This window comes from Anomaloglossus baeobatrachus, chromosome 10 (genome assembly GCF_048569485.1).
Source record: "Anomaloglossus baeobatrachus isolate aAnoBae1 chromosome 10, aAnoBae1.hap1, whole genome shotgun sequence".
Taxonomy (NCBI): domain Eukaryota; kingdom Metazoa; phylum Chordata; class Amphibia; order Anura; family Aromobatidae; genus Anomaloglossus; species Anomaloglossus baeobatrachus.
The window spans coordinates 197,561,043-197,584,814 of record NC_134362.1 but is presented as its reverse complement, the minus strand read 5'-3'; the positions used below and the strand labels follow the sequence as shown (position 1 = coordinate 197,584,814).

Genomic DNA, 23,772 nt, shown 5'->3' with positions numbered 1-23,772 from the left:
CATAGGGCTTGATGCGTTTCGGACGAAAACAGATAAAAAAAACCAGTCCTTAATCACATTAATTAAGGACTATTTTTTATCTGTTTTCGTCTGAAACGCGTCAAGACCTATGATGTTTTTAATGGAACCTTTTGTGATATGAATTTTTAAAAAAAAAAATCAGAAACTTTATTTGGTTATTTTAATTGTCTCTCCAGGAAAGGAGACAAACTCTAGCGCAGTGCCACCTATTGGAAGTAGCGATCCTAAAAGTCAAGGGTGGATTTTTAACAATCCTTTGCATATGACTTAGGATTTTATGCCTGATCAGAATCCCAATTTGCAGACACGGTGTTTCGGGGTATTTGCCCCTCGTCAGTGCAAAGTATGGGGTGTCTGATCTGGCTCATGAGAAACTGTGTGGGGTGACCATGGCGGAACACTATTCTCCTTAAGGAGACTTTGCAAGCCTCTGATTGGCTACTGAGTATAAACACTCACCCAGCACATGCTCATCATTAGATGGGGAGGAGATTTTTATTACAGACAGGGCAGTACAGATAATAAAACAGCACTGAGATAAGGGATGATTATGCAGAAACATCCACCGTTAAATGACAGTGAAAAAAACCCTTACTATGGATGACCCTTACTATGGATGATCGCTTTAAAGGGGACCTTCATTTTTTTCATTTAAACCGTGTACCTCCTCCAATTGTCGCTGATTCCGGAACAGTTCTTACTTTTCTTCTATGCCCCTCTGTTCCAAAGTTATAACGATTCAAATTTTCCCCTGCACCTACTGGGCGTAACTATAGAACTTCTCTGTGGACGTGGGCGTGGCCGTGTTTTGATTGGACAGCGTCAGAGGAGAAAGAAAAGGTCAACCACAGCCCATTTCTGTGCTACATGTCCAGTTGGGTGGAAGGCAAATTTGCATAATTATTACTGGAGGTATAACTTTGTAACGCAGGGACACAGAAGAAAAAGAAGAACTGTTCCAGAATCTGTGAAAAAGCAGCAATCAGGGGAGGTTCTCAGTTTAATTTAAAAAAATCTAGTGAAACATCCCCTTTAAATATATAAATATATATATATATATATATATATATATATATATATAATCTTCCCGGAAAATCTTATACTTCGTATCCAGCCTCCAGCACACAGAAAGTTATTCTTTAGATATAGTAATAAAATATTTCCAGTTACCTTGAACGCCGTCGTGAAGTTAACATCTTTTGTCTCTTTAAGGCCGAGAGGGATGAGAGGAATGCTGGCGGTCTGCCTGTAATGTATAATGTATTACGAGTCAATCAATGAGGGCACATCCTATGGCAACGCGGACCTGAGAGCATTGGGTATTCTTATGTAAGAGCAAGGCATTATAAGAGATAAGAAGTAATTGATTAATTGTCTTAGCTTCTATGTGTTCGATATCACAGAGGTTCCTACTGATAGATTCCTTATGAATACAATATAAAAAAATGTATCTTCGTGATAAACGTCCATATAGCGGCACACAAAGTGCCTAATGTGGTGGTTTAGGATTAGATCAACATGCCTTCTTTTTTTTTCAAAAACAGCGCCACTCCTGCTCCAAGGTTGAATGTGGTATTGCAGTTGAGCGCTGTGGGGGAATTGAATCCATATTGTTCTTATTCTGTCAATCTTGTCTTATAACTAATGATGTCATAGGGTTCAGTTTCCCATTTACGTTCACGCCCCTACTGCTCTTATAAGTTCATAGTACAGAAAAGACTTTTCCTTTGTTTGTGACCCTATATAAACTGGTCATATGTACTAATAAAGGAGAATTTTTGAGTACATCATACTAAGCGTGTGTGCTGTATTGATTTCCCGAGCGCTCGTATAACAAATAATACACCATACTAAGCCTGTGTGCTTTATTGATTTCCCGAGCGCTCGTATAACAAATAGTATACCATACTAAGCGTGTGTGCTGTATTGATTTCCCGAGTGCTCGTATAACAAATAGTACACCATACTAAGCCTATGTGCTGTATTGATTTCCCGAGCGCTCGTATAACAAATAGTACACCATACTAAGCCTATGTGCTGTATTGATTTCCCGAGCGCTCGTATAACAAATAGTACACCATACTAAGCCTATGTGCTGTATTGATTTCCCGAGCGCTCGTAAAACAAATAGTACACCATACTAAGCCTGTGTGCTGTATTGATTTCCCGAGCGCTCGTAAAACAAATAGTACACCATACTAAGCCTGTGTGCTGTATTGATTTCCCGAGCGCTCGTAAAACAAATAGTACACCATACTAAGCCTATGTGCTGTATTGATTTCCTGAGCGCTCGTATAACAAATAGTACACCATACTAAGCGTGTGTGCTGTATTGATTTTCTGAGCGCTCGTAAAACAAATAGTACACCATACTAAGCCTGTGTGCTGTATTGATTTCCCAAGCGCTTGTAAATCAAATCTTAATTTGGAGTTCAAAAGGCATAGGAATGTATTTTGCTCCCAAACAAAATTCACTTTTATAGAACTGAACAGTAAAAGAGGTGTGGTGCTGTACCATCAAGAAAAGCAGACATGTCTATCTCATCCTATACTACCCCTGCAAAGGCTTCATAGTATAAAGCTATAAACAATCCATGGCTCTGCCATATACATGGGGCATAAAAGTCCAAACCCGGGAACAACCTCCTCTCCAAGCAATCACCTGTCTGACTAATTGAGGGGTGTTCTTGAGTGCTCATATTTCTGAATAGGGGTGAAAAATGCCTTTAAATATAAAATATTGGCATTAACAAGCTAAAATAAACCAATTAAGGGATAATTTTGCAGAACGGAAAAAAAATCCCAACTAAAGCGTGGACCTCAGCACAGTGCCAGCTGCTCCATGTCCTCGCACTGCTGAATCTGCAGCTTCCTTATCTAATGAGTCTGAATGTTGTAAGATGTAGGGAGGCAGGGAGTGTTCACTAATAAGTGACATCAATGCTTGAAACCGGGTCATGTGCTCTCTGTAATCTGCCATTACCTCAGCGGCACTATACACACCCAACAATCATGTCCACATTCTACAGTTATTACTAATACCCGACTATAAACACAGGACGGACATAGATCAGCAACCTGCATAGGTCGTGTCGGCCATAAAAGTCATAGTAATGTATTACACAGCATACAAAAAGTTATAGACAACCTGTCACTTGCCATAAATTTGTAATTATTTATATCTGGCATAAATGCCGCTGTTTTTCTGAATCCGATGATGTTTTTCTTTTGTTTCTAGGCCTCTCCATCCCTGAGATATGACCCCTTCTTTCCTGTAGATAAATTTAGACCCATTAGCCAAGGGGGCATGGTCCTCAACTCTTCTCTGTGGGCGTGTTCTTGAGTGCCATGCCTCCTTGGTCAATAAGACTAGGTTTACGTACAGGAAAGAAGGGCCCGTATCTCAGGAATGGAGAGGCTCAGGAACAAAAGAAAGACATTGCCGGATTCATGAGAACAGTGGCAATTTTTCCATTTAAAAAAAATACGCATTTATAGCAAGTGACATTTCCTCTTTAATTTTAGACATTCTGGCATTTTACATTACCTCTATAGGGTTTTTTAGCCCAGAGTAAGACAAACCGTGGACGTTTTAGCTCCTGGACGGATCAAAACTTTTGAAATGCCAAGGAGAACTTTAGAAAAGTTTTTTTCAAGACCATCTACAGTGACATTGCTCCAGATATGGAGCAAAAAACAACAAATTTTCCTCTTCCTTAAATTTTTTGTGGGCAACTTAATGAATTGCTGCACTCACTCATTGCAACCGAGGTGTAAAATTTTGCGAGGCATGAACGCTGCTTTACGCAGGCTGATATAAACTGTACGGAGACCAAACGATCCATAGTTAATACGATCCCTTTGTTCCATACAGTTTGTAAATTGCTGCCAACAAATCCTCTTTTGGGGCTGTAAGAAAGACTTGATCGCTGTCATGTTTACATGGGCCAATAAGAAAAATTGCATAAAAAAGTTGTCACTTCCAGTTTTAGAAGTGAACAATACCTGTACTGATTAGTGATGGGCAGATGCGGACTGTAAAAGTCAGGGTGGGGGCCAAGTCTGACTGTAACCAATCACAGGTGTCGGTGGGCGGGGAAAGCAGTGAATATGCATGAGCAGTAATTAGCGGCCTGGGAGCAGCATACAGCCACGTCAGTGTCTCACACTTGCTCCCATCTCTCTATCCCTTCTACCACCATTTTTAATTGCTGGGTTCTGGTCCTCATAGACATATGAGGACCGGAATCCAGCCCGAAACCGGATATTAGAAACCAGTTCACCAGGATCAGCCGGTCCCGGTTAAAAGCCTTATTTCGGTTGCTCCAAACTTGATGCAATTTTTTGGAGAAGTGGATCCAAAAATAAAGTATAAAGAAATAAACTGATATATTTCTCTTTTGTATCCACCTATGTTTAACCCAAGAAAATGCATTAAAAAAAAATGAAATGTGTGATTCTAGTCTTGCAACTACAAAGTCAATCACAGCAAAGCACATATCAAGTGTGACTGCTAAACAGCTAGCTCTTATCTGCCAAGAAATTCTCATTGTGTCCTTAGAGACACTCGAAATAGCCGGTCTAAATATGCCAACTCAAGCGTTATAATCGGGAATGCAAGATATGACTCTCTGGTAAACAAAGGCAGGGCCGGAGCGGAACATTCGAACACTCGAGGTTCTGCTATTATCTCCTCGCTCAGAGGTCAATGTGCTCTTAATAATAGTGCCGGAGTGTTATCCATGCACCCATATGTGACGGGTCTTACTCGGTGTGCTGGTAGACCTCCACCGATATGTTCAGACGTTCCAGTTCCTCCTTGAGAACCTGCAGATTGGAGTTGACGTAACTCAGTTCCAGTAGAACCTGCTCTCGGACTTTGCTGTTGTTGGTGGCCCTGTGGAGACAGAATAGAATAAGACATTGTTAGGTGCAAAAAGTCTCCTATAGAGCATTCTTTATCTGGGGGGGGGTCAGAATAGTTAACATTCTCCTTTCTACTTCCTCCAAAGGATTATTTACTAAAGAGGTTGTCCTACGGTATAGGAGATTAATCTAAAATCATAAAGTGCTCAATTGGTAAATCCCCTGCTAATCAAGTGCATGTGCTTCGGTGGTCCCCTACGGTCTTTGTTTATGTTACTGGAGCAATGACATTATGTCAATTCTCCGGTGGTCCCCAACTGTCTATGTTTTATGTTCCTGGAGCAATGACGTCATGCCAATGCTCCGGTGGTCCCCGACGATCTTTGTTTTATGTTCCTGGAGCAATGACGTCATGCCAATGCTCCGGTGGTCCCCGACTGTCTTTGTTTTATGTTCCTGGAGCAATGACATTATGCCAATGCTCCGGTGGTCCCCGACGATCTTTGTTTTATGTTCCTGGAGCAATGAAGTCATGCCAATGCTCCGGTGGTCCCCGACGGTCTTTGTTTTATGTTCCTGGGGCAATGACGTCATGCCAATGCTCCGGTGGTCCCCAACGGTCTTTGTTTTATGTTCCTGGAGCAATGACGTCATGCCAATGCTCCGGTGGTCCCTGAAGGACTTTGTTTTATGTTCCTGGAGCAATGACGTCATGCCAGTTCTTCGGTAGTCCCTGACGGTCTTTGTTTATGTTCCTGGAGCAATGACATCATGTCAGTGCTCCGGTGGTCCCCAACGATCTTTTTTTATGTTCCCGGAGCAATTACATCACGCCATTGCTCTGATAGTCCCTGACAGTCTTTGTTTATGTTCCTGAAGCAATGACGTCTTGTCAGGGCTCCGGTGATCCCCAGTGGTCTTTGTTTAAGTTCCTGGAGAGATGACGTTATACCAGTGCCCTGATGGTCCCATACGGTCTTTTTTTATATTCCTGGAGCAGTAATGTCATGTAGTGACATGTGGTCACTGCAGTGATGCCAAATGATCACTCCACGAAATAAAAAAAAGATCAAAAGGGACCATCAGAGATGGAAAGACAGTGGATTCACCTGACCAGGTGTCATGCTAGGTATTGGGAAGTACCAACTGAACATCGAAAGGGAAGGATAGCGAAACCCTGTGTCTTGGGAAAGGGAAGATGGTGACTCCTGACCAAAGCTACTGCTGGTGCCTGGAGTCACTCACCACCCTAGATAGGTTCCACATCTATGCGCCAAGCCAGATAAATGACCCTAGGTATCCCTAGTGTTGGACCATAAATAGGTAAGGATGGGATGAGCTCTTTGTTAACCCCACTAAACACTATAGACAACACGAGGAGGACACGCAGGGGGAACAGCATGAACTACTTATCCCCCGATGACTCAGGTAGAAATTCAGCAAAGTTTTCAGCAATGACACCACAGAGGAGTGGGGCCTCAGCCAATAGAAAAATAATGTTGCTTCCTGGTATCAGCTATGTTGGCTGAGGTCCCGCCCCTTCTGGTCACATGGGTATGACATCAGCACAGGTCCTTCTAGCCACTTAGTAAAACAATTCGATAATAGAATTAGCATAAATAACAGATAGCAGGCAGCTGCTGTCATTCAAAAAGCTGCTCATTTTACAAACTTTACTTGCTTGTATTTCAAAACCTATACATCCGAGCTGACAACTAAAGGCATGTATAGAATCAGCCTAATAGTGTCAGTATAGCACTGGCTTTATGTTATATAGGAAAATTCTGGTGATTGGTGCTCTTTAAGCTGGAATCACGTGGAGTCTTCGATGTATAAAAGAAATACTGATACTTTGGCAAAAACTGCATGTGTGATTCTGGCCCGATTATCCTTTTGTGATGGCTGAGGTCGGCTTTGGTCTTGGATTCTCCACCATGCTGCACAACACCAGGTCTTTTTACTACTCCTCCACTCACACAACCCCCCCCTCCCCCCGTCATTGACTTTTCTCAGTATTTTGTAGGGGAATTAGAAAGTAATTGGATTTTATTCGACTACCAACATGAAAAGCGTTACGGGTGGGAAGGATGGTCATCAAGACTGTGAAGAAGACCATGTCTCGTTTGTGGCCCATTTAGGGGGGTTGTGAAGATATTGGAAGGAAAGTGCCTACTTCCGAATGATCGTACAGCGGATAAGCCCAGCTAATGAACCTAATCCTATACGATAAATCAACTATAGGTAGGATTTCTCCATATATCCACACGATGGGGTGCAACATCATCCATCCATGGGCAAAAGGTCTGGGTGGCTTTGCCACTTTACGTCTCCTCTCGGGTAGCACAGAGGATAGCGGCACCCCCATCTTGTACTATACGCCTCCACTATATGACATCTGTAAGGACCTGCACAATTGATGTCTTATCTTTAGACTAATCTTCTCCCCCTGAAACAAGAGATGACTTAAACTTTCTGCGGTTCTTTTATGAGTTCCTTTTTTGTGCATTTCTCAGAAAGGGGAGGATGGGAATCCATTGTCCTCCGTGGACCACCAAGACAGATCCCTCTGCAAACTACAATGGCCGCTGTTGACTTTTCAATGACCGCCGCTTAGTAAAAGGATTGTAAACTTGTCTGTGACATGTCTATCGCAAAATGACTGGTTCCAGCATGCAATGTCACAGGTGATGGCGTCCAGGTATGCAAAAAAATAAAAATTCCGGCGTGCAGGTAAAGGTTTGGTATTTACGGAATAATTCGAAGCTGAAAGGGTTAATGGCGGTCCCTGGCATGGTGCCCCCCCCTGTGTACAGGCACAGTACGTCCTCCGGAGGGAGAGGGATGGTAACCTGCGCCTGAACTGTTGCTACAATCAATGCGCTGTCTCGCTGTGTTCATTAGTACGCGGCATCTGTTGGGAATCTGCTCTGGGAAATCTAAGATCACCGGAGCCGCCGGAACAAAGGCTTCATTTTGTACAGAGAGATGGGAACATACCGCAGGAGGTTCTCAGCCCCGGCTCTCATCCGCATCGCTTTCAGGATCTGATTGTTCAACCCGGCCCTTTGATTCTGTAATTTGCTGCGACCGGTCTGTGCGATGGCCTTGCCCTGTGATTAATAAAGAACATGTATATTTGTTAGATAAGTATCCAGCAGGTAACAGGTTACAGAAACGTTTTCTTTTGCAAATGGCAATTACAGACTGGACATATTACATCGATACATGACTGTTCCAAAAACAGCACCAGCCCAAAGCGGCTGCATTCTGCAAAACCTCGGCTGATACAAGTGCCTGTATGGTGATCACTGCATTCCGCAAAACCTCAGCTGATACAAGTGCCTGCATGGTGTGTGACTGCATTCTGCAAAACCTCGGCTGATGCAAGTGCCTGCATGGTGTGCGGCTGCATTCTGCAAAACCACGGCCGATTGAAGTGGCAGCCACTAACTCGACTCATCACATCAATACATGACTGCGGCAAAAACAGCACCAACCCCGAGCAGCTGCATTCTGCAAAACCTCGGCTGATACAAGTGCCTGCATAGTGAGCGGCTGCATTCTGCAAAACCTCGGCTGATACAAATGCCTCCATGCTGAGCGGCTGCATTCTGCAAAACCTCGGCTGATACAAATGCCTGCATGGTGAGCGGCTGCATTCTACAAAACCTCGGCTGATACAAGTACCTGCATGGTGTGCGACTGAATTCTGCAAAACCTCGGCTGATACAAGTGCCTGCATGGTGTGCGACTGCATTCTGCAAAACCTCGGCTGATACAAATGTCTGCATGGTGAGCGGCTGCATTCTACAAAACCTCAGCTGATACAAGTGCCTGCATGGTGTGCGACTGCATTCTGCAAAACCTCGGCTGATACAAGTGGCAGCCTCTGACTCATCACATTTATTTATGACTGCGCCAAAAACAGCATCAACCCCGAACAGCTGCACTCGGCAAAATCGTGGCCAATACAAGTGGCAGCCACTTATTCAGCTCATCACATTTATATATGAGTGCGACAACAACAGGACCAACCCCAAGCAGCTGCAGTCTTCAAAACCGCGGCTGATACAAGTAGCAGCCACTGACTCGACTCATCAAATTGATATATGACTACGCCAAAAAAAGCACCAGCCCCGAGCAGCTGCATTCTGCAAAACCTCGGCTGATACAGTAGCAGCCACTGACTCAACTCATCCCATCAATATATGACTGTGTAGAAGCGCAATGGACATAAGCAGCACCAACCCTGAGCAGCTGCAGTCTGCAAAAGTTTGGCCGATACAAGTGGCTGCATGGTTTGCCAGTGAAACAGCTAAAACCTCGGCCAATACAAGTGGTGCATGGTTGCTGTCTTTCCAGCTCAGTTTTTCAGCCAAGACAGCTACTTCCTTGATCCCAACTGAAGCATAATCAGATGGTTTAGCATATTAGCTAAGACCCTTTCTGGTTTCTGGCTGGCTTAGGTTTTGAATAGAGCATAATAGCCAGCCCCCTTCTCCGACAATGCATCAGCACTGACCAGAAAAGGGACTAGCTTAGCTATTGAACTAAATCAGAGAGACGGATCTGACTATGCATTAGTTGGGATCAAGAAGGGGACTGTCTTAGCTAATGAACTAAACTGGAGAGATGGATCTGACTATGTATTAGTTGGGATCAAGAAGGAGGTTAACCTGAGAGACGGATCTGACTGTGCATCAGTTGGGATCAAGAAGGGGGCTGGCTTAGCTAATTAACTAAACCAGAGAGATGGATCTGACTATACATCAGTTGGGATCAAGAAGGGGGCTGTCTTAGCTAATGAACTAAACTGGAGAGATTGATCTGACTATGTATTATTTGGGATCAAGAAGGAGGTAAACCTGAGAGACGGATCTGACTATGCATCGGTTGGGATCAAGAAGGGGCTATCTTAGCTAATGAACTAAACCAGAGAGATGGATCTGACTGTGCATCAGTTGGGATCAAGAAGGTTGCCTGTTTTAGTTAATGAACTAAATCAGAGAGACGGATCCGACTGTGCATCAGTTGGGATCAAGAAGGGGGCTGTCTTAGGTAATGAACTAAACTAGAGAGACGGATCTGACTAGGCATCAGTGGGGATCAAGAAGGGGCCTGTCTTAGTTAATGAACTAAACTAGAAAGACGGATCTGACTATGCATCAGTTCGATTAAGAAGGGGCCTGTCTTAAGGCAAAGAACTAAATAACGAGACGGATCTGACTATGCATCAGTTGGGATCAAGAAGGGGGCTGTATTAGCTAATGAACTAAACCAGAGACACAGATCTGACTGTGCATCAGTTGGGATCAAGAAGGGGGCTGTATTAGCTAATGAACTAAACCAGAGACACAGATCTGACTGTGCATCAGTTGGAATCAAGAAGGGGGCTGTATTAGCCAATTAACTAAATCAGAGAGACGGATCTGACTATGCATCAGTTGGGATCAAGAAGGGGGCTGTCTTAGCTAATGAACTAAACCAGAGAGACGGATCTGACTATGTATCAGGCCATTACCTTAGCAGATTTGGCCTTACGTAGCCTCTCCATAAGTATGGGCCTCGCTCACAGAATGGCCGCCCGTGATTTGGGATGAGGCCAAGCGTCCGCATTTCATTGTGTCAGATTACATGTCAAACCTTAGATTCTTTGGAGTTCCCCTTTTACTCTGAAGACAGCGTTATACCCTCTTAGCATTTTCTTAAGCAGTGTCGTCAGGTCGTCAAAAATCTTACAATGCACAGGTATGGCTGGTCAAGAGTTCATATGTGGAATCATAGGCTTTCAGAACGTGTTGGTATACAGTGCTGAGCCCCATTGCACACCTGTTCTAAACCGGAATATGGCAAGGACCACTCAACTAAGTAAAGAGAAACCACAGTCCTTCATTACTTTAAGACAAGAAGGTCAATCAGTCCGGAAAACTGCTTGAACCGTGAAAGTATCATCAAGTACAATCATGAAAACCATCAATTGCTATGATGAAACTGGCTTTAATGAGGACTAAGAGCTAGCTCTGCTGCAGAGGATAAGTTCATCAGAGTTACCAGCCCCAGAAACTGCAAATTGACAGCACCTATGATAATGACCCTCATAAATGATACCCAGACATCAAATAGCAGACACATCTCAAGATGAACTGTCGAGAAGAGACTGCGAGAAGCTGCTTTCATGGTGGATTGCCGCAAAGAAGCCACAACTAAGGACCACAAACAAGAAAAGATTTATTTGTGGCCAAGAAACACAACAATAGGTCATTAAATCAGTGGAAATCTGTGTAGTAGTCATTTTCTTAAGCAGTGTCGTCAGGTCATCAAAAAGACTTACAATGCACAGGTATGGCTGGTCAAGAGTTATGTGATATGTGGAATCACAGGCCTTCAGAACGTGTTTGCGACCATTGTGTTTTGCAAAGGCAATCTTGGTATACAGTTCATATAGTGCTGAGCGCAATTGCACAATTGTTCTAAACTGGAATATGGCAAGGACCACTCAACTAAGTAAAAAGAAACCACAGTCCTTCATTACTTTAAGACAAGAAGGTCAGTCAGTTCAGAAAACTGCTTCAACCGTGAAGGTATCAACTGCAATCATGAGAACCATCAATTGCTATGATGAAATTGGCTCTCAAGAAGAGAATACAAAGAACTTCCTCTGCTGCAGAGGATAAGTTCATCAGAGTTACCAGCCTCAGAAACTGAGAATTGACAGCACCTATGTTAATAGCCCTTAACACTAGAACTACTGGACTCGTGACACCTATATAGAAATACATGGTGCAAAGTAGTCAAAATGACTACCTCAGTAGTTCTAGTGTTAATAAATGATGCTCAGACATCAAATAATAGACACATCATGAACTGTCCAGAAAAGACTGCGAGAAACAACCTTCGTGGTGGAATTGCTGCAAAGAAGCCACAAATGAGGACCGCAAACAAGAAGAAGAGACTTGTTTTGGCTGGGCATTAGATCAGTGTACATCTGTATTGTGGTCCGAAGAGATAACATTTTAGAGTTTTGATACCAACAGTGATGTCTTTGTGAGATGCAGAAATGGTGATGGTTTCTACAAGTGTAGTTCCAACCGTGAAGCCTGGAGGTGGAGGTGTGATGGTGTTCAGGTGTTTTGCTGGTGACGCTGATGGTGATTTATTCCAAGGCACATTACTCAAAAACTAAAGGGATGGAGGCTGCAGCAGAGGATATGGCCTCCACAATCAATCCAATAGAGATGTTTAGGATGCGTTGGATGCAAAGTGAAGTCAAAGCAGCATCAAGTTCTCAGCTCCTCTGTGAAATCCTTCACGACTATTGAAGCCATTCCAGGTGACAACCTGATGAAGCCAAAGAGGTGTAATACATCATCAAAAAGTAAAAGAGGGGGACAGTGAGGAATTTAAGGTGTAACACATTCTGCTTTGTTTCACATGTATTAAGAGAGTGTGGGCAAGATGTGACGTAAAACGTTGCATTCAATGCAGACTACACCCTACAGGGCAGTATATAAATGAGAGAACAAGGGGAATAGTAGTCAAGGTCATACAAATGACCAGCACGTAAAATGACGTCAATCACTACTTTTTTGCAAAATTATGACAAATATTTATTAAATTGAATAAATAGCAAAAAAGTGACATAGAACATATAAATAAGCACATTACATACAGATCAGGCTCAAAGGAGATGTCACTGAAGTACAATAAACCAAGGATCCATATCCCATCAGGGGAGCATTGCAATCAGATAGTAAAGAGGGACATGGTCTGACAGAGACTCCGGACAAAAATACAATGTAACTCCAATGTCTCAAAGTGTGCACACCTATATTATAGTATGCACTCACAGGGACCACCAATAAGGAAAGTCCAATGTCCAGGAGAGTCAGGCCATAAATCCTATATTAAACATATCCAGACAGGTAACCATGATTAAATATACACAATGGCATAGGTCCCTGTACTGCACTCACCCATGATGTGGAGATGGAACCCGAGCAAAACGTGCCCCGACGCGCACGTTTCGATGTCTTCTTCGGGGGGCCGTGGTGTCATGGTTACCTGTCTGGATATGTTTAATATAGGATTTATGGCCTGACTCTCCTGGACATTGGACTTTCCTTATTGGTGGTCCCTGTGAGTGCATACTATAATATAGGTGTGCACACTTTGAGACATTGGAGTTACATTGTATTTTTGTCCGGAGTCTCTGTCAGACCATGTCCCTCTTTACTATCTGATTGCAATGCTCCCCTGATGGGATATGGATCCTTTGTTTCACATGTGTTTCTTTTATCTTTGTTTCCACATCTGATCCTTTGTGGTTTTGCTGTCTTCGGTCTGTAACTACAATGTGCACGCTCCAATAAGATCAAGGAAAACTATAGTATATAAATAGGTTTGTGCAAAGTTTTAATCGATACTGTAGAAGCTGTAGAAGACAAAGGATCGAAGTAACAAACTAAGCACTTACTTTTGGAAGGACCGTGAAACACTGATCCCCAATAAGAAGCATTTATACACATGAAGCTATGGGGCAGAAAGGGTCAGTAGCAGAGGCAATAATACGAGCAGCCGGGTAAGTCCTGGAGCAATGTGCACTTATATTTTGGTTCACACCCAGTTTTCGTTACGCTTTTTGCTCACAGTGAAGGCTCGCCATGGAGAGTGCATGCCCTCTTTGAGCTGGTGAACAATAGCTGGCAGGAGTGCCCAATACTGGAGACCTGCCTGGAATGTAGAATCAGATACTACAGGAACCGAGTGTCCAGAAGTCCAACGCTTGCAAACACAGATCCCGAATGAGCTAGACAGATATGGTAGATAGATAGACGGACCGACTGAAGGACAGATCAACCAAAATACAGACTGAAAGACAGATAAACTGACCCGACTGACAGACCAACCGACAGATAGACTGACCGACAGACCGATTGACGAGCAGATCGACCGTCAGACAGACTGACTGACAGGCAGATTGACCGGTAGACAGGAATGCAGAATCAGATACTACAAAAACGGAGTGTCCAGAAGTCCAATGCTTGCAAACACAGATCCCTAATGAGCTAGATAGATATGGTAGATAGATAGACAGACTGACCGAAGGACAGATAGACCGACCGACATACAGACCGACCGACAGATCGACCGACCTGACTGACAGACCAACCGATAGATAGACCGACAGATAGACCGACTGAAAGATCGACAGACCGATTGACGAGCAGATCGACCATCGGACAGATTGACTGACAGACAGATTGACCGATGGACAGGAATGCAGAATCAGATACTACAGGAACGGAGTGTCCAGAAGGCCCAGGCTTGCAAACACAGATCCCTAATGAGTTAGATATGGTAGATAGATAGACGGACTGACCAAAGGACAGATCAACTGACGGACAGATCAACAGACCAACAGACAGACCAACCGACAGACAGATCAACCAACCAACAGACAGACTGACCGACAGACTGATGGACCGTCAGACAGGCCGACCAACAGATAGACAGACTGACAGACCAAAGGACCAACAGATAGACCAACCGATCAATAGGTAGACTGATCGACAGATCGACCGTCCGACAGATCAACCGACAGACCGACCAATAAGTCAAATGACCGACAGACCAACCAATCAATAAGTAGACTGACAAACAGACAGACCGACTGACCCACAGACAGACAGACTGACCGACGGATAGTCTACCTATTGATTAGTTGGTCTGACCGACAGACTGACTGTCCGACAGACCGACAGATAAACTAAATGACCGGCAGATAGACCAACCAATCAATAGGTAGACTGACAGACAAACCAACAGACAAACAGACAGACCAACCGACCAACAGACCGACTGACCAACAGACAGACAGACCGACAGACCAACCAATCAATAGGTAGACAGACCGTCAGAAAGACCGACTGACAGACCAACAGACAAACAAACCGACCGACCGACAGACAGATAGACCAACAGAAATTCCGACAGACAGATAGAAAGATTGACCAAAAGACTGACCAACAGATAGACCGACTGATAGATTCACGGATTTCAAATGATGCCACTAGATGGACAGATAATGCCTGACCCAGAAGTGAAGGCTCTCTCATGCCGTCATCGGTGCTCCTGTATGTGATATCCAGAGTTTCGCGCCTCTGACACCGCACACCTGGATAACACAGTACACGCTCCACCCCGGGGCCAATGTTCTTCTACGAATCTTATGTTTTTCCTTCTCTGAACTGGCGGCTTCTGCACATAGAATAGCATGATAGCATGTGTAACAGCTACCGTGGGATAACAATGTCTTACATCACAGAGGTCACTTATCTGTTATATTCTGGGTCATGAAACAGCAGCGGTACGACGTGTCCCAAATACCGGACACAATGTGACCGGCTGCATGGTAACAGGAACCTGACGTCTGCCTAAAATTCAAAGTAACAGCAAATACAGAGAATATGTAAGTGGCTCTAGGGGAACTACAAATAACAGAATGCCCCACTGGCCAAAAATGATCAATTAGGATCTTTATTTCTATCGTTAAATTTCAGAAGAGCGTCTTGGCTCTTTTACTGTCCGGCATCTTGCAGGGGCAGACGTCTTGTGGTAGCCGCTTGAGCTGAAAGTCATGTAGCATGCAAGGCCCTATGTGAATCCTGTAATTAGTCCGTGTCTGAGGACAACTTCTTAAGGAAATTATATGTTACAGACCTTGAGATCCGTGCAAGTGACGTTCATGTGACGCCGTGAACCCGAGGAGGGTTTGGAGTTAACTGTTGTCCTCCTGAAATAATGTATGGTCCTTATACACTGATGTTCCTCTTTGGAATTTCTGCAGAAATTCATAGTAAATTGCTTAAATGGCAATTCCCCAATACCAATAGAAAAGAACTGATTTCAGCCTGCTCAAATACGCTTTGCAAAACATATCGGCCAGATTATGTCACTGGACAACAATTATAATAAGCATTAGTGGTCCCTACACCGAGCTTCTCTAAGGCAGGCATGATAGGGGGTTAGTTAGGAGACGAAACTTTTTCCAAGGATCCCCTAAAAAGTTTTGGGGAAATTTATTATACAAAGTTTGGAGTGAATCACATAAGACTAAATTATTATAATTACAGGTAACTGCTTGATTTCAGCACCGAAGCCCTGTAATAGATTTTGACTTATCCAAGTTGGTGAGAAAGAGGCCTCCTAAGGAAATGAACCCTCATCCTCTAAAGATTTGATCACTGTTACACTCACGGGAGTGGACCCTCTGAGCCATGATGAGGCTTACTATGAAGGGGCATAGCTAAGTGCCTAACGGGTCTTCACCAGAACCTAAGATGGTGAGGATGGATTGGACTATCATCACACTCATGGGTGTGGACCCACTACTCCTCGATGGGGCTTACTATAGGTCATAACTAAGTGCCCAACAGTCTTCACCAGAACCTAAGATGATGAGGATGGATGGCATCACACTCACAGGTGTGGACCCACTATGCCATGATGGGGCTATCAATAGGTCATAACCAAATGCCCAACGGGTCTTCACCAGAACCTAAGATGGTGAGGATGGATTGGATTGTCGTCACACTCACGGGTGTGGACCCACTATGCCATGATGGGGCTTACTATAGGTCATAACTAAGTGCCTAACGGGACTTCACCAGAACCTAAGATGGTGAGGATGGACTGGGCTGCTATCACACTCACAGGTATGGACCCACTGCGTCATGGCCGGGTTTACTCTGAAAGGGCATTACTAAGTGCCTAACAGGCCTTCATCAGAACCTATGATGGTGAGGATGGACTGGGGTGCCGGTAGACAACAGGTGCCACTCCAGAACAGTTCCCATTACTTCAGCAGCTAATCGGAAGGTCAGGGACGCAGTTACGAAAGGGCAGGCACAGAGTGGGTACAGAAGGCAGTCAGGTAGTGGGCCATATATTACAGGCTATATCCATGATCGGGGTCATACACCAGGATGGGGTCATGATGGGGATATATATACCTGGATGGGGCCATGATAGTGGACATATATACCAGGATATAGCAATGATGGGGTCATACACCAGGATGGGGCTATTAAGTGGACATATTTACCAGGAAGTGGCCTAGGATAGGGGACATTACTACACAATAAAAGGGGGAGGGGGGCAACTTGTATGTCTTTATAGGATTTAGAATGCTACAATGGCCCATACTTTTGACGAGGGGGGGGGGCAGGCTCAGACTCTGCACCAGGGCCCATCAGACTGTAGTTACATCACTGGGTAGGAGTATGTCCTAGACTGGCAAGACGGGGTCAATACCGGAGACCGGCAGAATGGGATTAGTGTAATAGACAATAGTCAGTATCAGGAGAGACAGCAGACTCGTGTGCTAGTGGGAACTAACTCACTTGGAACCTAATTGCTCAGGCACCTTCCTACAGAAGAAGGTGCCTCACATACATAGTAAACACTATAGAGTGAATGCTACTCATTTAAGAGACAGAGAACGTGTGCATGTCCTAAGAGTGCTGCCAAGAGGCATTCCCTGGAGGCCAGAGACGGAGCAGGAGAGGGATGTGGGGCTACATCAAAGGCATCTCCGTTCAAAGTACTTACATCCGGCCGATCCTGGTTGATGGCTGAATCAATAGTGATGGTCGAATAGTAATCGGATAATGCTTACCAAACACCGAGTACTATTTCGGAATTCGTCACAACAAGAAAAATGCTCCGGTTCCCCGTTGACTTGCATTAGGTTCATTATTCGTGACAAATACCAGAATAGTTCTTTGGGTTTCGTTACGAATAATTAGAACACAAATAGTTACTAGTCATTAATATTGTGTGAATGGACAACGATAGTCACATATAAGATCTCACAGATATAGTATGTAATACACTCATGCTAGGTAGGTGAGCAGGGAATAATCCCTTCCAGTCAATAAATACAAAAATTCAGGGCAGATGACCCTATTAAGCCCTAGAAATCCCTACCTAGCAATGGAGGGTGTGACACCGTAAATGTTTTGGGCGCCCCCATTCACCGTCGGGATGCCCTAGGCCAACCGTAACAGTGACCCTGTCCAGAAATGACACACCAAAGGTAAATTACTTATCTGGTTATCCAACAGAAGCGTCCCGACGCGTTTCTCCCTGGTATTCAATATGCCAGGGTTCATCAGGGGAGCAGAGATGATGATCAAGAGTCCCAAATCAGAGGACCCATGAAAAAAGACAGCTGTGTGCCAAGAGGATAGGTATCATCCTCTTGGCACACAGCTGTCTTTTTTCATGGGTGTATTACATACTATATCTGTGAGATCTTATATGTGACTATCATTGCCCCCCTGACCTATTGTGGTACCTTGTTCTGCTTTATATTTATACTCTATATGTATTGTTTGTCTTGGGCCTTTTAAACTAATCTATTAAAAGTTAATTCTTAACAGGGTTTTTTTTCCCTTTGGTTTCACTGATTTATATACCCTGTGGTATCCCCTGCTTTGGATTTGGTTATTGTGAATGGACAACCCCTTTAATACATAGAAGTAAGCTGATTAATGTATCGAATGATAAGATTTTTATATACAAACTGCAAACATAAGAAAATAATTGTGATTTGACCCCTCCATACACTGTAGATATTCAGCGTTCAGCCAACAGCTCGCTCTTCTGACACCAGATCGGATCAGCCATTCTTTTACCATGAAGAACAGTATAAATACGTCTTTGGAACGTTGGGATTTTGACAATCTCTCATATCTTTAAAAACTAAACTCTACTTTTCAACTTGGCATCCGGATCTTGTCTTTGTAGAACCAGCCAGGTAAGGGTAGAGGAGTTCTCCAAATCTCAGCCGGCCATATACGAGCTCTGCCAACATTTGTCCTTGGTAACCCGTCCAGAACAGACTCTGAAGGACCTGAGAAGGTCACGATGGATGCAGCCGACTCTCATGTTACAGGTGAGCGATTCGGCTCAAAGGAAGAGAAAAGGTTTGATGGTCTGAATTCTAAAAATGGCATTTTACTCTAAATTGATAAAGCATAAGTTTGTCAACCAACTAGTGTTGAGCGGACCCGTATCGTCAAAATCCGGATCCGCACGGTTTGAGCGACAGATCCGAGTCCGACCCGGACGCGGGATTCCTGGTTCATGATCCGGATCCTTTTTTTTTTTCTCGCTCTCTCTCTCTTGTTCTCTCTCTCTCGTTCTCTCTCTCGTCCCGGATTCCACTCCCCATTGACATATATGGTGCCGGACTCCGGATCGGATCCGGACTTCTTTATTAACCCGCCGGAGATCCGCCAGACCCGGATTATTGCCAATCCGCTCAACTCTAGAATTAACGAATAGATGATTGGTGCAACCTACGCAGCGGCACAGGGGCCTAAGGGGCAAGGGGGCCACTTCTACCTTCATACCAGGTGGAATTGTGCATTACAATGAACTATTGGAGTGCAAAGGGCCCAAATACTGTTCTTGCACAGGGGCTCTTTTCTTTACAACTCCCTTAGGTATTGTCATCCGGTTATCATACACTCCTGAATGTCAAATGTGCCCAATTTTCCAGCTATATGCCTAATGTGCAGCTGACAGACGCCATGTCATCAGTGCTACTTATCTCCCCATAGCCCCTTTAAAGAGGACCAACCACCAGGTTGCCAAACTCCTTAAAGAGGACCAACCACCTGGATTTTCATATATAAACTAAATCCAGTGCTATACTGGCGCTATCAGGCTGATTCTATACATACCTTTACTTGTAAGATCGGATGTATACTTTTTGAAATACAGGCAAGTAAAGTTTGTGAAATGCACTGTTATTTGATGATAGGTGCTAAGGGATATCTAATAGATGGCTCAGGTTTTGCTAATTATTCCTGCCCATGTCTGCCTGCCTGTCCTTCCTCCCCCTTGTCCTTCCTCCCCCTTGTCCTTCCTCCCCCTTGTCCTTCCTCCCCCTTGTCCTTCCTCCCCCCTGTCCTTCCTCCCCCTTGTCCTTCCTCCCCCTTGTCCTTCCTCCCCCCTGTCCTTCCTCCCCCCTGTCCTTCCTCCACCTGTCCTTCCTCCCCCCTGTCCTTCCTCCCCCTTGTCCTTCCTCCACCCTGTCCTTCCTCCACCCTGTCCTTCCTCCACCCTGTCCTTCCTCTCCCCTGTAAAAACAGAGACATGGGGAGGAAGGACAAGCAGCAGACAGGGACAGGAATAACTAGCAAAACCCTACCGACCTATTAGATATTCCATTGCACCTATCAATCAAGAGAGTGCATTTCACAAACTTTACTTGCCTGTATTTCAGAAACTACACATCCGATCTCCCAACTAAAGGTATGTATAGAATCAGCCTGATAGCGCCAGTATAGCACTGGCTTTAGGTTATATATGAAAATCCTGTGGTTGGTCCTCTTTAAGGAGTTTGGCAACCAGTGGTTTAACTTTAAGCTTCCCAGCTTTAAGGTCCCAATTATGAAACGTTTTAAGACCTAGCCCAAAAATAGGTCCTAGTATGATTTTCGGGGCTTTGTGTATGCTTAAAATATAAACCATACTCCAAAAATAAGCCCTTGTTGTGGTTCCATAAGGAAGTCTCCAAGCAGCTAAAAAAGTTAAAGATTAAAGCAGGACTCTGCATCAAAGAAAGCAGACACCCCCAAAAGAAAGTAGACACCCCCAAAAAGAAAGCAGACACTCCCAAAAGAGAGAAGACAACCTCAAAACAGAGTAGACACTCCCCAAAAAAACCCGACACCCCCCAAAAAGAAAGCAGACATCGTGCAAAAAGAAAGCAGACACTCCCCCAGGAAAAAAAAAAAATAACCGCACCCACCAGACCCCAAACAATAAGCAAGTACTGATGGTGGATGGGCTCTCACACACAGATCTGCATTGCTGTCAGGATCTCGCCGTATCAGCTGCATTGCACAAAGAGATCGGGTACCAGTATCACTCCGCGTGAGTCATACTGCTTCCAGTCACAAGGGGGAGCCAACCACTGTAGACCATAGGGGGACCTGACAGCGGCGCAGATCTGTATGTGAGAGCCCATTCACTTGTCAACTCTTAATTGTTTGGGGTCTGGTAAGTGCGATTCTTTTAGGGGGTGTCTGCTTTCCTTTGGTGGGTAAACTGAACAGTACATAGAGAATAATACCAATCTAACCCTTTGTAAATATGGTCTGTACCCACCACTATCGGACGGGTTCTGCACCATGAGAACTAGTAAAGGATTAACACAAAATCTTGATATTCCATTGCTACATTTATAGGAGCATCCATGGCCAATTTTAGAGCCTACTTTTAGACTACAACTCCCACTGTCCCAATGGTTTTAAGTCACTGAGGCTACAAGTAGTCGATGAGTGTTGTTTGAAGCCATGTAATAGACACAGTGACCCATTGGCTAATTAGAGGAGGGTCAGCAAACGTTAAACTAGGTGGGTCATCCTCAGATATAATGTCCGTTCCTCCCATGTTAATCTCACAGCTCATAAAACCTCATTAGGTACAGGTTGGATACACTTGAAAAGAGCTATGTTTATGTAACACACGCCGGCGGATTACCCATGCACTAATTATCGCTCTTCCTGAATCGTAAGCATCCATACTTTATCTATTACTCACTATGAAGTTAAATTATATGCATGATTAATCATAGTATAGGATGTTATAAGTCAAATATTACTAATGCAATTGAAAAATAAAAGATGAAGGGATGGAAACGACTATAAATGACCAAATCAATTCACCACCCGCAGTACCACTTTTCACCAGAAAGGCATAAGCCAATTTTTCCATAGAAGCCAATGCAACAGCGCCACCATAGAGGCCAATAGAATAGCTTTGGCTCCACCTGAAAGTAGGGAGGCTAAGGTTTCACAAAACATTGCATTGGTTTCCTAATCTAATATGGTTCTCATATTTCACAGGCAAGTGTCAATATTATTGAGATGGAAAATAAAATGTTTTTTTCCTCTGGGCGCTAGTTATTGTGTATGTAGTGAAATGTATGCAAAATTGCCGAAAATAAATCAAGAAAGTAAATGGCAAACAATTGTTCAAACATAACAAAGAGAGTTGTCATATGCAACGAAGACATTGAAAATAATATTAAAGGGTTCTGATAAGGAGTAAAAAAAATTGTTTCCAAACTTGAGGGTCACTACATGTCTCACCTGAAATACTCTGGGCAGCTGTGGGCATCTGCACTTTCTATGACTCCACACTTTTTGCCATCTACTTCTCAGCTATCATATATTCCCTGTCATGACAGCCTTGTCCTCATGAATATCTGTACCTGAGGGGCACCGGACGCCTCACCTGAAAATACTCTGTGCAGCTGTGGGCGCCTGCTCTTTCTATGACGCCTCACCTGAAATACTCTCTGCTTTTGTGGGCATCTGCTTTTCTATTATTTCTCCATACTTTATGTCGTCTTCCTTCTCACACTATCATACATTCCCTGTCATCAGAGCCTTATCCTCATGAACTTGTGCACCTAAGGGTCAAGGAACGCCTCACCTGAAATACTTTGTGCTGCTGTGGGCACCTGCAATTTCTATGATGCCACACTTTATGTTGTCTCCCTTCTCACACTATCAAACTTTCCCTGTCATTACAGCCTTGTCCTCATGAACATCTGCACCTGAGGGTCACCGCATGCCTCACCTGAAATACTCTGTGCAGCTGTGGGCACCTGCGTTTTCTATATGACTCCACACTTTTTATTACCTCCCTTCTCACACTATCACACATTACCTGTCATCAGAGCCTTATCCTCATGAATATCTACACCTGAGGGTCACCGCACACCTCACCTGAAATACTCTGTGCAGCTGTGGGCACTTGCACTTTCTATGACTCCACACTTTATGTCGTCTCCCTTCTCATGCTAGAATACATTCCCTGTCATCAGAGCCTTATCCTCATGAACATCTGCACCTAAGGGTCAAGGAACGAATCACCTGAAATACTCAGTGCAGCTGTGGGTACCTGCTCTTTCTATGACTCCACACTTTTTGTTATGTTCCTTCTTGCACGATCATACATTTCCTGCCATCAGAACCTGATTCGTAGGACCATCTGCACCTGAGGGTTGGCACATGCTTTACCTGAAATACTCTGTGCTTCTGTAGCTACCTGCTCCTTCCACATGACCCAACCACACTCCTTTCCTTAAACACTCTGTGCTGCTCAGAGACCCTGAAGCCTCCGCGTCCTTACATTTATGGAAAAATAGACTCCGCTTACAGATCTTAATTACTCGGCTATCTCCGGCAATCCCATGGACAATGATATTTCGGAACCCCTGGGATCAGTGGGGGTCCCAGCAATGGTGATCAGAAATTTATTACCAGTCCTATGAATAGGTGATAAATTATTAGTGATGAGCAAGTGTGCTCGTCACTGCTCATTACTCGATCGAGCATTGGGGTTCTCGGGCACAAATTGAGTACACAGTATGATGGAAATCAATGGGAAACTCGAGCATTTTTAAATTCTGAGTAACTAGCGGTGGTGAGCACGTACGCTCATCACTAGTGATGATGGGAACAACCATTGGTAGACACAGCCAGAAGAGAGAAAGTCAGTGTGCAAAAACAATATAGTGTCATACGGTATGACATGGTAACCAGGAGGGAGGGCACCTAAACTGGCCCTCAGACTAGGGTCCCTAAACTGTCCCTTATTCTAGAGGTAGGCTTGATGGTAGCCAGCTCTGGATCGCCATTGTAGCCCTAACTCCTGAGCAGCCCTGGTCTAATATCTCCGGGGGAGGGCTAGGACAGGAGTAAGGAGTTCCCCAAATACCGACAGAAAGGGAAAACCAAGGCTCAAACTCACTGCAAGCACACACAGGGGAAAAGGCAAAATGTGCTCAGGGAGAAATAA

At 44.2% G+C, this 23,772-nt stretch overlaps 1 protein-coding gene across 1 annotated transcript in view; it reads right to left on the bottom strand.

Moving 5' to 3' along the window:
* Window positions 1-23,772, bottom strand: part of RHPN2 (rhophilin Rho GTPase binding protein 2) — a 70,561-nt gene that overhangs the window by 30,453 nt on the left and 16,336 nt on the right. The window contains exons 2-4 of the mRNA XM_075326110.1: window positions 7,885-7,997; window positions 4,790-4,918; window positions 1,192-1,267 (exon numbers count right to left, since the gene is read on the bottom strand). Of these exons, the coding sequence (XP_075182225.1) occupies window positions 1,192-1,267; window positions 4,790-4,918; window positions 7,885-7,997 (318 nt within the window). The remainder of the gene's footprint in view (window positions 1-1,191; window positions 1,268-4,789; window positions 4,919-7,884; window positions 7,998-23,772) is intronic.